General features: G+C 46.3%; 1 protein-coding gene across 1 annotated transcript in view; it reads right to left on the minus strand.

Annotated features, from left to right (window-relative positions):
* The window catches only part of rlf (RLF zinc finger), a 127,289-nt gene that overhangs the window by 46,557 nt on the left and 66,632 nt on the right, over positions 1 to 14,100 (minus strand). The window contains exons 2-3 of the mRNA XM_085963079.1: positions 4,824 to 4,978; positions 4,109 to 4,190 (exon numbers count right to left, since the gene is read on the minus strand). Of these exons, the coding sequence (XP_085819205.1) occupies positions 4,109 to 4,190; positions 4,824 to 4,978 (237 nt within the window). The remainder of the gene's footprint in view (positions 1 to 4,108; positions 4,191 to 4,823; positions 4,979 to 14,100) is intronic.

The following is a 14,100-nucleotide window of genomic DNA, read 5'->3' on the forward strand; positions in this document are numbered from 1 at the left end:
CCTGCAGGCTGGTGTGCATACCACGCTCGTTTCGGCGCGAAGGCCAGAAATTGCCGTCCGCCCTGCAGTTTCTCACCAAATAAAAAAAACTACCTCAAACCAGCGGTTTCTGAGAAGATCAATAAGGCCTAAGGGACGCGCCGGAGTTGCGATGGCCGTTGGGTCCGCAGGGAAACTCCTATACATTACAGACTCCCTGTCAGGGCGACGTTTTCTCTGTGATACTGGCTCCCAGTACAGTATCCTACCAGCGTCGAAGCTAGATCGTCAATCCGGCGGTCAAGGTCCCCCCCCCCTCGAGGCAGCCAATGGTGCGGCCATTCGCACGTTCGGAAAGCGTAGGGTCCAGTTGAGTTTTGGCAGCCAACGTTTTGTTTGGGAGTTCATCACGGCGAAAGTCTCACAGGCCATCCCGGGGGCAGATTTCTTCTGCGCAAACGGGTTTTTCGTCGACGTCCGACACTGCTGGCTAATCAGTGCCTCCACTTTTCACTCGGTCCCCTGCCACCGAAGCACCGCGATGTCTTGGTCAGTTGCCTGTGCAGTCCCATCTGCAAATGAGTTCTCTCGTCTTCTTCGTGAGTTCCCTGAGCTCACCAGGCCCACATTTTCTTCTTCAGTCACGAGGCACGGTGTGGCGCACCACATTACCACGCCAGGATCCCCCGTTTATGCGAGAGCTCGAAGGCTGGAACCCGATAAACTCACGGCCGCCAAGGCGGAGTTCCATACAATGGAACGCCTGGGTATTATTCGACGTTCGAATAGTCCTTGGTCCTCGCCATTACACATTGTTCCTAAGCCGGGCGGCGGATGGCGACCATGCGGCGACTACAGACGCCTGAATGAGGCTACCACACCGGATCGATACCCAATTCCTCACATTCAGGATTTTTCGGCCCATCTGGCAGGGAATTCCATCTTTTCCAAAGTGGACCTCGTCCGAGGCTATCATCAAGTGCCCGTGCATCCTCAGGACGTCCCCAAAACTGCCATCACACCTTTTGGGCTCTTTGAGTTCCTTCGTATGCCGTTTGGGCTGAAGAATGCAGCACAAGCCTTCCAACGTCTCATGGATTCCGTGTTGCGCGATCTGCCGTTCATCTTCGTCTACCTAGACGACATCCTTATTGCCAGTAACAGCACGAAAGAACACATTACACACTTGCGTACCCTTTTTCTCGTCTCAGCCAACATGGCCTTATCAACCCGGCCAAGTGCCAGTTTGGGTTGCACAGCATTGATTTCCTGGGACACAGAATCACCTCAGAAGGTGCCGTCCCGCTGGCCACGAAGGTGGAAGCAGTCACCTCATTCCCTCTTCCTCAGACCGTCAGGGCCCTCCAGGAATTTCTGGGAATGGTCAATTTTTATCATCAGTTCGTCCCCAAGGCGGCATTGTTGATGCAACCTTTGTACGAGGCCCTCAGAGGTAAATCAGGCAAAGACCCAATCGATTGGACACCCCAGATGGACCAGGCTTTCCTCGACACTAAGAACGCTTTGGCTGCTGCGACCATGTTGGCACATCCCCTTCCGGGCGCAGCCATTGCCCTTACCACCGACGCATCTGATTATGCCATCGGGGCAGTACAGGAGCAGTGGGTCGACGGCACATGGCAACCACTGGCTTTCTTCAGCTGCCAATTGCGGAAGAACAAACGCAAGTATAGTACTTTTGATAGGGAGTTGTTGGCATTGTTTCTGGCCATCCGCCATTTTCGCTTCCTACTGGAAGGACGCCCATTCACGGCTTTTGTAGACCACAAGCCACTTACTTTTGCGATGGCCAAGACAGCGGAACCATGGTCGGCACGGCAACGACGTCATCTTGCGTACATATCTGAATTTACAACCGACATACAACATGTCTCGGGCAAAGACAACCTGGTGGCGGATTGTCTCTCCCGCGCCCAGCTCCACGCAGTACACCTGGGAGTCGACTATGTTGGTTTGGCAAAAGAACAGAAGGCAGACCCTGAAGTGCAGGCATACCGGACCGCACCTTCCAGCTTACAAGTGGCTGATGTCAGTTTCCAGGCCGCAGGGACCACACTCCTGTGTGACATCTCGATGGGCGTCCCACATCCAATCGTTCCAGTCGAATGGCGCAGGAGAATTTTCAACACTATCCACGGGTTGTCACATCCTGGCATGAGAGCGTCACGACGACTCATGGCAAAGAAATTAGTCTGGAAGGGCATGCATCTCGACGTCAGTGACTGGACCAATACCTGCGTGAGTTGCCAGAAGTCCAAGATACAACGCCATGTTAAGGCCCTAGTCGCCACTTTTCCGGTTCCGGAGCGTCGATTTGACCATGTGCATGTGGACCTGGTTGGTCCTCTCCCTTCCTCTCGCGGGTACACTCACCTCCTCACCGTGGTAGACCGCACCACCAGGTGGCCAGAGGCAATTCCTTTGGTTGCCACCACAGTGGCAGACGTCTCCAGAGCCTTCATCTCGTCGTGGGTAGCTCGGTTCGGGGTACCGGCTGACATCTCCTCCGACCGGGGGCCTCAATTTACCTCTGAGCTTTGGAACGCCGTAGCTCAAGGTTTGGGCACCAAGCTTCATCGTACCACCGCCTACCATCCACAGGCGAACGGTCTGTGCAGGTCCCTTAAAGCCGCACTGCGTGCTAGTCTCCGTGGGCCTAGTTGGGTGGACAGGCTGGCTCCCTTGGGTGCTGCTAGGTCTTCGCACGGCGCCTAAGGACGACCTGCATTCTTATTCAGCACAGCTGGTTTACGGCCAACCACTCAGAGTGCCTGGCGATTTTCTTCCTCCTCACACGGAACCCTGGTCCCCAGCTCAGCAGCTCGTCAGCCACCAGGAAGCGGCTAGGAATTTCATCCCAGTGCCTATGTCGCATCATGACCTGCAGCGTTCCCATGTCCCGGTGGATCTTAAGAGCGCAGAATACGTGTTCATTTGGCAGGATGCTCGCAAAAACCCGCTCAAACCGCCTTAGACAGGTCCATTCCGCGTCAGCTCGTCAGGTGACAATTCCTTCACAGTCGACGTCGGCGGTAAGCTTGACCACATCTCCATCGACCGGTTGAAACCGGCGCATCTGGATCTGAGCGAACCAGTCGTCACCGCTCAGCCGCCTCGTCGTGGTCGTCCACTGCCGGTCCAGTACAGCCACAGTCATCCGCCGAGTTGCCAGTGCCCGCCTCACCGGGTCGACCACAGCCGGCCTCCTCTTCTCCTCCGCCTGCGGCGTCATCCCAACCACAGCCAACGGCCAGTTCGTCTTCTAGCGCTCCGTTCCAGCTGCCGGGGTATCGCAGTCGGTCAGACAGACTCGTCGGACCCCCTTCTCGCCTTACCTTCTCTGTTAAAAGCAATTCTGGGGGGGGGGGGGGGGGGGCGCGCATGTGGCGGAACCACCAGAGGATTACGGACAATTGTATATAATTCCTTTTACAGCAATGTAGTACAGCTGGGGGCTGCACCTTTAATGTATCTGTTAACTGTACTAGGGCTTCTTTCCTGTACTCCACGTGATGACGTCATGCCGTCCGTCACGTGATCTCTCAACGGCGGGAAGAACGTGATGACATCATGACGTCAGAGCTCGGAACCTGCTAGCAGTAGAGCTCGGAACCTGCTAGCAGTTGAGCTCGGAACCTTCTAGCAGTTCCAGAGAGGCTTTCAAGCAGACCAGACCTATTTGCATTGTATCCTACAGTTTCCTGTACAGCTTCGTTTGTTCATTAAATGTTATTGTTTTTGATTTTCTGAGTCGATCTCAATTCTTCGGCTAGGAACCCCAGTTCCTACACAGGTAGCTATATAAATGCAAGTTCTTTTTATTATTATTCATGCTGGCCTTTCAATCATTTAAACTAATAAGCTTCACGAGACATGAACTAAACTTCATTAAAACTTAGAAATGCAAAGTTCCTTCTGAAAATGAGCGTATAATACATGAACAAATATTTGAGCACTCCAATTATCGAAATTGCTTTTTAAGAACTGACAAATTAGAGCCTCACCTTCACAAGTCAACTCAGAACCAGTCCAAATTCTAAACATTAGACATTTCAACAACAAAAAACTCTGCCATTGCCAACAGATTGTTCCTGAACTATTCGCTCACCTGCAATGTCTGTTGTAGCTGCTGCCACACATCTTGTGGAACCTCGTTTTCAGGCAGTGACAGTAGTAGTTCAAAACAACTCCTAAAATTGTGAAACAGGGTTAAGAAACACGAGTGAGCAAAGCTTCAGAATTCTTCTACTGAACATGTTACAGAAACTAAAAATCTATGCGTCCCTTCTGAAAATAGAGCATATTTATTTTGTTGTCAATAAAACTAGGAAGTTTACAGGTGGAATTTACTTTGTCATATAATTGGAAGCTACCAGTTACCACAAGGTATTCCACCAACAACCAGGCCAAAAACTGACTGACAGAGCGAGCAAGCAACGGAACCCTGAGCTGCAAGCTGTGCTACCAAAATACCACAGGCCGAATGCTTTTTATGAAGTGCAATTTAGGTGGTTTTATATATTTCACTAGCATTAATGAAGGTTGTTAATTTCCTCAAACTATGCACCTGGATGCATGAATCTGTAGATCACCCGACGTGCATTTAGCAGTGTTACTAATGACACACAAGGAGTACTGCACAAGTCCTTCTTCAGCAAACATTTTATAACAGGTCATATCTCACTATGGGCCACAAAACTAGCTGTTCAGCCAAGAAGGTAAAGAACATAAATTATCCCGAGCAGATTTCCTATACTTTAAAAGAGATACTTATGGCTTCAATTTTCTTAGAAAAAAATGCTGTAAAGTGCAGAGACACTTACACTGCTAATCGACCAAGTACAAAATGAATATGAGCACACTCCGTGGTAAGGTAAGGCCTTGCACTTGTGTAGCTCTGGATAGAAATCCGATAGACCTCCAGTAAAGGCAGGAGCTCGTCAGAAGTTTTGCACTTCTCACCATATTGTACCAAGATCTGTAGTGAAAGAGAGAACTGGTTATTAAAGGGCTCAAATGCCAAATTAGCTGCCCAAATGACACAGCATTTCTCCAATCTACAATCACAGATACGCAAACATTTTGAAGCATGCTAAAAGTCTACACAGCAAGTTCTAAAAACGCTAGGCAGCCAAATGTGTTGGAACTCCTCCCACTGGCCAGATTCCGAGCGGCACTGGCGGGGATCATAACCGGAAGAAGAGAAGAAACCCAGCACAAGATATTGCAGCACATCAATAGTTCATTTAAGTGGGAAGCAGTGGTTCAGAGTTGGCATCTCCATTCAGTTTCCAATATTTCACCCCTCTTCCTTCCCCATTTCCTTCATTGGTTGCTGCACAACTGACTGGAGCGGTTCTTCTAATTGGGCAAGCTGCCAGTTTTCACAATGTAAAAAAAATTACATCCTGGTCATATTACACTTTCAAATATAGTTCAATTCTGCCAGTAAAAACGCACCATGACCTACGCTTACTGAATATCCCAAAACCAAAACACGGATCAAAAGTTGTTTTGACCTTAAGAGTGTTGACTGCCAATCCCCAGGTCTCGTGCAGTTTGTTGATGACTAGATATCTAGCTACACAACCAATGGCAGTCAAGACTCTTGTTTTGTGGATCCCTAGACCATCGCTGGAACAATCACCTCTGCTGCCTGCTCAAGGTGCAGATTTGGTTCAGTGCACTTGGGTCTTGATGCAAAATAGTATCATGGCATCACCAGTGATGCCAGAGATCAACTTGACAGTTTTCCAGTCTACTGCATACAATTTCTCCAATTTTCCCAATTCTCAGAAGGAAATTCAAAGGGAAACAAACCACATATTCCTTTGTTTCTAGCCTCCTGCAGTCTGAAATGGCCTCCGGCACATACAGAAGACCAAAAGCAAAGAATTAAATAAAAGGAGAGCTGTGCACTGAAATTGGCTTGGTATTGCTTTCCCGAGACTCAGGTTTAAACTGCAGTATAATTGCAAGCTTAGTTGATTGCAATTTTCACACCCCAGAATGTGTCATGAAACGACATATACGATAATCACACAGTTCCGTAACAGTTTTGACCAAAGCATACATTCAGCATTGGATTTTCAGTGGAGTCAGCAACTCGTCAAACTACTGAAATGTACTTGAGGTGCAATCAAAACAGAACCAAATCAATTCCAGGGTAGCAAAAGCCAGCATAACTGAGGCACGAGAAAAGATATTCTGCCATTCAATAAATAACAATTCAGAATTTTCTGCCTGGTATTTACAACCAAAGAAACCCATGGTGGAAACCCACAATGAACTTACCCTTTCAATGGGGCAAGAAACCATTCACTTGCTGCAAAATGCAGTTTCCTTTCTAGCATAACCTTTGTGGATAGCATGTTTCTAGAGGTGGCCACCACGCAGTTTAAGAGTATGCAGGCAGAGAGGGAATGGGTGACCGCCAGACAAAAGAGGATGACCAGGCAGGTAGTGCAGGAGTCCCCAGAGTGCATCTCGCTCTCCAACTAGTATTCCGTTCCAAGTACTGGTGGGGGCGATGGTTCCTCTGGGGAGTGCAGCTAGAGTCAAATCCACGACCGACCCAGCTGCATTGGGGGGGGGGGGGGGGGGGAAGGAAGAAGAGTGGGAGAGCAATAGTGGTAGGGGATTTGATTTTGGGGAGCAGACAGGCATTTCTGCAGCTGCAGACGTGACTCCAGGATGGTATGTTGCCTCCCTGGTTCCAGGGTCAAGGATGCCACAGAGCGGCTGCAGGGTATTCTGGGGGGGAAGAGGATGAACAGCCAGAGGTCGTGGTCCATATCGGTGCCAACGACATAGGTAGAAAGAGGGATGAGCTCCTGCAGGCAGAGTTTAGGGAGCTAGGAAAGAGATTAAAAAGCAGGACCTCAAAGGTAGCAATCGCCGGATTACTTCCAGTGCCACGTGCTAGTGAGTACAGAAATAGGAGTGATGGTGTGGAGATGCCGGAGTTGGACTGGGGTGGACAAATGTAAGAAGTCACACAACACCAGGTTATAGTCCAACAGCTTTATTTGAAATCACAAGCTTTCGGAGCGCTGCTCCTTCTTCAGGTGAAGTGGAGAAATGCATAAAGACACAGCTTATATAGTCAGAGAATCATGTCAGATGTTTACAGGTAACCTTTCCAACTGCCATTTATCACACCTCGGCAGAGAGATAATCACAGCAGTCAAAGGTGTGAATGGTGTCCAAACAGGTCAGTCAGGGAAACATTACATCAAAGAACAATGAGGTGGGGTCACAAGGGGTCAAATATTGCAGATGCTGGGGTCTGTATGAAAAACAAAAAGACAGACAAAAAACAGAGCAATCTCTGCAAGACATGCCAGATCATCAACACAGATACCATCATCACACGTGAAGACACCACCCACCAGGTACATGGTACATACTCATGTGACTCGGCCAACGTTGTCTACCTCATACGTTGCAGGAAAGGATGCCCCGGAGCATGGTACATCAGCGAGACCATGCAGACACTGCGACAACGGATGAACGGACACCGCGCAACAATCACCAGGCAGGAGTGTTCCCTCCCAGTCGGGGAACACTTCAGCAGTCAAGGACATTCAGCCTCCGATCTTCGGGTAAGCATTCTCCAAGGTGGCCTTCGAGACACACGACAACGCAAAATCGTCGAGCAGAAACTGATAGCCAAGTTCCGCACCCATGAGGACGGCCTCAACCGAGATCTTGGGTTCATGTCACGCTACATGTAACCCCACCTGATGCAAGGTCATCCAGACTCGAGTCGACATTGGCTTGTTCTCTCTACACAGATGCGGCCGGACCTGCTGTGATTTCCAGCCAAAAAAAATGTTTTTTGTCTGTCTTTTTGTTTTTCATACAGACCCCAGCATCTGCAATATCTGACCCCTTGTGACCCCACCTCATTGCTCTTTGATGTAATGTTTCCCTGACTGACCTGTTTGGACACCATTCACACCTTTGACTGCTGTGATTATCTCTCTGCCGAGGTGTGATAAATGGCAGTTGGAAAGGTTACCTGTAAACATCTGACATGATTCTCTGACTATATAAGCTGTGTCTTTATGCATTTCTCCACTTCACCTGAAGAAGGAGCAGCGCTCCGAAAGCTTGTGATTTCAAATAAAGCTGTTGGACTATAACCTGGTGTTGTGTGACTTCTTACAGAAATAGGAGGATAGAGCAGATGAATGCGTGGCTGGAGAGATGGTGCAGGTGGGGGGGCTTTAGATTCCTGAGGCATTGGGACCGTTTCTGGGGAAGGTGGGACCTGTACAAGCCAGACTGGTTACACCTCAACAGAGCCAGGACCAATATCTGCGTTGGGAGGGGGGGGGGGGGGATTTGCTGGTGCTGTTGGGGGGGGGGTTTAAACTAGCTTGGCTGGGGGATGGGAACCTGAGAAAGATTCAGAAGGGAGAGAAGCAGAGCTGAAATTGGAAAGCAAAAAAGTAGAAAGTGAATTTGGAAGACAGAGGAATCAAGGGTTAGAAAATAGAAAACATGGGAGTTTGGCAGTGCTAAATGGTATATACTTCAAAGCAAGGAGTTTAGGGAATAAGGCAGATGAGTTGAGGGCACAGATAGATACTTGGGAGTATGATATTATAGCTATTACAGTACTGAGACATGACTGAAAGGGCAGGCATGGCAGCTCAACATTCCTGGTTACAGGGTTTTCAGGCGGGATAGAGAGGGGGCTAAAAAAGGAGGGGGGGGTCTCAGTATTAAGGAAACAACTACAGCTGTGAGGAGGGATGATCTGTTAGAAGGATCATCAAATGAGGCCATATGGGTTGAATTGAAGAACAAAAAAGGGGCGATTACACTGCTGGGGGTGGACTATAGACCCCCCAAACAGTCAGAGGGAGATAGAAGAGCAAGTATGTAGGCAAATTTCTGAGAAGTGCAAAAACTATAAGGCAGTAATAGTAGGGGATTTCAACTACCCTAATATTAACTGGGATAAAATTAGTGTGAATGGTATAGAGGGTGTGGAATTCCTAAAATGTATTCAGGAGAGCTTTTTTAGCCAGTATGTAACAAGCCCAACAAGGGAGGGGGCAGTTCTGGACTAAGTTTTAGGGAATGAAGCTGGGCAGGTGGAAGAGGTACTAGTGGGAGTGTATTTTGATGCCAGTGATCATAATTCAACTAGATTTAGGGTAGTCATGGAAAAGGACAAAGATAAACCAGGAATAAAAGTTCTCAATTGAGGAAAATCAAATTTTGCTAAGCTCAGAGGGGATTTAGCCAAAGTGGACTGGAGACAGCTATTTGAAGGTAAATCAGTGTCAGAGCAGTGGGGGGCATTCAAGGAGGAGATCCGGAGGGCTCAGAGCAAACATGTGCCCTTAAAGAAAAAGGGTGGGACTAACAAATCTAGAGCCCCCTGGATGTCAAGGGACATACAGGGTAGGATAAAGAAAAAAAGGGAGGCCTCGATACATCAGAAACTCTAGGAGTATAGAAAGTGCAGGGGTGCAATTACAAAGGATATTAGGAAAGCAAAGAGAGAGCATGAAAAAATTTGGCAAGTAAAATCAAGGAAAACCCAAAGATGTTTTATAAATACATTAAGAGCAAGAAGATAACTAAAGGGTAGGGTCGATTAGAGACCATAAAGGTAACCTGTGTGTGGAGGCGGGAGGATATGGTTCTTCGTGAATACTTTGCGTCTGTTTTCACAAAAGAGAGGGGTGATGCAGACATTGCAATCAGGGAGGAGGAGTGTGAAATATTAGATGAAATAAACAGCGAGAGAAGTATTAAGGGGTTTGGCAGCTTTGAAAGTGGATAAATCCCCAGGCCCAGGTGAAATGTATGCCAGGCTATTGAGAAGCAAAAGAGGAAATAGCAGAGGCTCTGACCATCATTTTCCAATCCTCTCTGGCTACAGCCGAGGTGCCGGAGGACTGGCAGACTGCTAACGTTGTACCTTTGTTTAAAAAGGGAGAAAGGGATAGACCGAGTAATTACAGGCCAGTCAGCCTAACCTCGGTGGTGGAAAAATTATTGGAAAAAATTCTGATGGACAGGATCAATCTTCATTTAGAAAGACACGGATTAATCAAGGACAGTCAGCACGGATTTGTTATGGGAAGGTTGTGTCTGACTAGCTTAATTGCATTTTCTGAGGAGGTAACAAGGAGGGTAGTGCATTTGATAGTCTATATGGATTTTAGCAAGGCTTTTGACAAGGTCCCAACTGGCAGACTGCTCACGAAAGTAAAAGCCCATGGGATCCAGGGCAAAGTGGCAGGTTGGATCCAAAATTGGCTCAAAGGCAGGAAGCAAAGGGTAATGGTTGATGGGTGTGTGTGACTGGAAGGCTGTTTTCAGTGGGGTTCCGCGGGGCTCAGTACTAGGTCCCTTGCTTTTTGTGGTATATATCAATGATTTAGACTTGAATGTAGGGGGTATGATAAAGAAGTTTGCAGATGATACTAAAATCAGCTGTGTGGTTGAAGAATAAGAAAGCTGTAGACTGCAGGAAGATATCAATGAAGTCAGGTGGGCAGAACAGTGGCAAATGGAATTCAATCCGGAGAAGTGTGAGGTAATGCATTTGGGGAGGGCTAACAAGGAAAGGGAATACACATTAAATGGTAGGACACTGAGAAGTGTAGAGGAACAAAGAGACCTTGGAGTGCATGTCCACAGATCCCTGAAGGTAGCAGGCCAGGTAGATATGGTGGTTAAGAAGGCATACGGAATACTTGTATTCTATGCCTCAGCTAATAAAGGCAAGAGCAGGGAGTCATGTATAAACTGTATCAAACACTAGTTAGGCCACAGCTAGAGTACTGCATATAGTTCTGGTCACCACATTGCAGGAAAGATGTGATCGCACTAAAGAGGGTACAGAGGAGATTTACGAGGACGTTGCCGGGACTAGAGAATTTCAGCTATGAGGACAGATTTGATAGACTGGATTCTTTTTTTTTTGGAACAGAGGAGGCTGAGGGGAGACCTTATTGAGGTGTATAAAATTATGAGGGGCCTAGATAGAGTGGATAAGAAGGACCTATTTCCCTTAGAAGGGTCAACAACCAGGGGGCACAGATTTAAAGTAATTAGTAGGAGGTTTAGAGGGGATTTGAGGGGAAATTTCTTCACCTAGAGGGTGGTGGGGGTCTGGAACTCACTGCCTGAAAGGGTGGTAGAGGCAGAAACCCTCACCCACATTTAAAAAGTGCTTGGATGTGCACTTGAAGTGCTGTAACCTACAGGGCTACGGACCAAGAGCTGGAAAGTGGGATTAGGCTGGAGAGCTCTTGTCGGCCGGCGTGGACACGATGGGCCGAATTGGCCACCTTTCGTGCTGTAAATTTCTATAATTCTATGATAACCGGAGAAAACGTACACTCTGAATATCAATACTTATTTTCCACATGAATGAGTCTTTTCTGATCCTTTACTTAGCTACCGTATCCCTAAATTTGAAGTAATGTTTACATCACACCATTTCCAGATCTAGTGCATAACAAAAGAATTCCTATTTCTCGACCTTCCCAGTCAGCAGTTACCTGTAGGTCCACCACACAACAGAATGTTTTCAATGCAAGAATTGATCTCTGCATTCAGGTCCACAACTAATCTAGAACTAGACAGCACTGATTTCACAAATACTGATTATTTCAAGCAAAACATTTGCAGTTTGAAAATACTGTGCAGCAATGCTTTAGCCAAAATCCATCCAACAGCTTCCAAGTTAACAGTAAAAGATTCTGTGTTAAGAATGAATAACATGCAACAACTACGTATATAGATTTTCATAGCTGTAGTAGATGAAGGACGCTTATTGTCACCTTACAGATAGCAAAACATAAGCATATAGTTAGTTACTTAACCTTCAGCAGAGGCTAGCTGATAAGCATCAGTTGTATTCATTCCTATCAACGCTATTTTCGTTTGTTTTTTTTTATTATCATAGGAAAGCACCAGAGTTGACTCAACACTTTCTTATGTCACTAGAGTCTGATCTTCTCTTCAGCACTCATTTCCCTGCTGCATTACAGTGCTTCTGTGCATATTGAGCAACATTTTTAAAATGCGGTTCAAGGCCACATAGCCATACTTCCTGTCAAACGTGTAGACAGAAACCTTGAGAAATGTTGTTTTCTTTCCTTATGTTCAGCAATTTCCTTTTCAAATAAAGTTGACAAAATGAAGTCTACAAGTTATATATAAACACTTAGTAATTCAGTTCCTCAGTAATTTTAACTCCACATTTCGGAGTAAAACGAAGAACATTTAGAAATTAAGATTTTCCCATTTTCATCCATTGAAAGTGAATTTGAAGCTTGCTACAGGGGAGCCGTTTTAGTTCTAAAACCTCAGCACCATCTGAGATGCACAAACTAATGCACAAGCTAACTGAAGAAGACCTCAAGTGTAAGTAGTTCAATAGGAAATGGGAAGCATTTCATGTACTGCACTTATTTGCAGTATAATTATAAGAACCTTATTGCAGTGCCACCAGTGGACGGAGGGCATAATTAGTTTGATACGGTTAGAGAAGCAGTTTCCATTCTAAATATGGACGTTTGAATTTATAATGGAAATGTCAGAAAATCCTATGCTGGCGCAGAAGCGTCATTTCTGCACCATGAGTCCTGACTCCGAGTGCAACGCAGCGGGAGATCAACTAATATAAACCTGAAAAGGGTTTACACTACCCGTGACAAAATGAATTCAAAATTTGTTTTACAATGAAAATTGACACCAAGATGTGGAACTTAGTCATGATGCAATTGATTTTCAAAATTAAAAACTTCAGGTAATTGCACACAAAGATTTCCCTATTTTCAAAGCTACTGCGGACAAAATGCATATACTGTAATAATCCAGCCAAAAATGTGTTTTGGCTTTGAGAGAAAAGCACTAACATTTGAATGAAGAAAATATCCCAAGTTGCCCTTTACGTGCACTGACTGGCATGGCTTTTGATGGGCCACTCATCTAAATACACAGATCAATTCATCAGTCCACTGACCCATACAGAGAAAACATCAAGCACCTTTTAAAGCAAAATAGTTGGGTAATTGCCACAGAGGTGCCTACCTGAGATACTGATAGGGCTGAGTGACAGCACGTTAAAATCAATGCGATTGCTTCTGCATAAGAACTTGAAAAGTGGATGTTTTAAGGTGATTGGAGGCGATGTGGGGAAAAGCTTTTTCACGCAGCGAGTGGTGAGGATTTGGACGCGCTGCTGATAGGGCGGTGGACACAGATTCAATAGTAGCCTTCAAAAGGGAACTGGATAAATACCTGAAGGAGAAAAAAAATTGCAGGGATCTGGGGAAGAGAGCCGGGGGGGGGGGGGGGGGGGGGGGGGGGGGAGTGGGATCGCTCTTCGAAAGAGCCGGCGCAGACGCGATGGGTTGAATGGCCTCCTTTTGTGCTGTACTATTCTATGGTTCTAACACTGTAGTCTGTTTTAAATATAGATCATGTTCATAAAAAGGTTACTGGCTCTAACTGCAATCACTCGAGTTATTCTTCAGGCTCCATTCACTTTACATCAGATCCACTTTGTCAGTGATTTTCTCTCTTCACATGTCAAAAGGCTCATTAAGTCAGGTGATCTGTTCTATGATTGACGCCATTCTCTAATCTACTCTACTGCTGCTGTTCCACGAAATCAGGAAGTAGATAAACACCAAGGACGAGCCTGAATGAGTTTACTAATCCACTTGCTTTACCTGGGAAACTTGGCAAAAGCCAGCTCTACAGGGTCTTGCCTGGCTCTAAATGTAAAAAAAAGGAAGGAGCCTTTATAATTACTGCCACGTTCTTTGAGACCACTCTGCCCCCCAGTACCCAACAAAAGCAAGCTCTACAGTTTAGCCTAGCCTTTTTAAAAACAATACTGAATGACTTATTAATTTGAAACTTATTCATAGCATTATTTTGCATGTCTGTATAAAAAGAGCACCTGGTTTCACATTATTCAAGCTTGAAACCATCCATTCACTGAAGCGGCACCAACTGATTCCATTTAAATGCACAGCCCATACAGTATGAGCTTACACAGAAGAATATTTTCTTCAAAAAGACTGAAGTGCACAGAATTAAAGAAAAACAGTG

The sequence above is a fragment of the Somniosus microcephalus genome, chromosome 20 (genome assembly GCF_052327205.1).
Source record: "Somniosus microcephalus isolate GS21.2 chromosome 20, FLI_Smic_1.0, whole genome shotgun sequence".
NCBI classification, from domain to species: domain Eukaryota; kingdom Metazoa; phylum Chordata; class Chondrichthyes; order Squaliformes; family Somniosidae; genus Somniosus; species Somniosus microcephalus.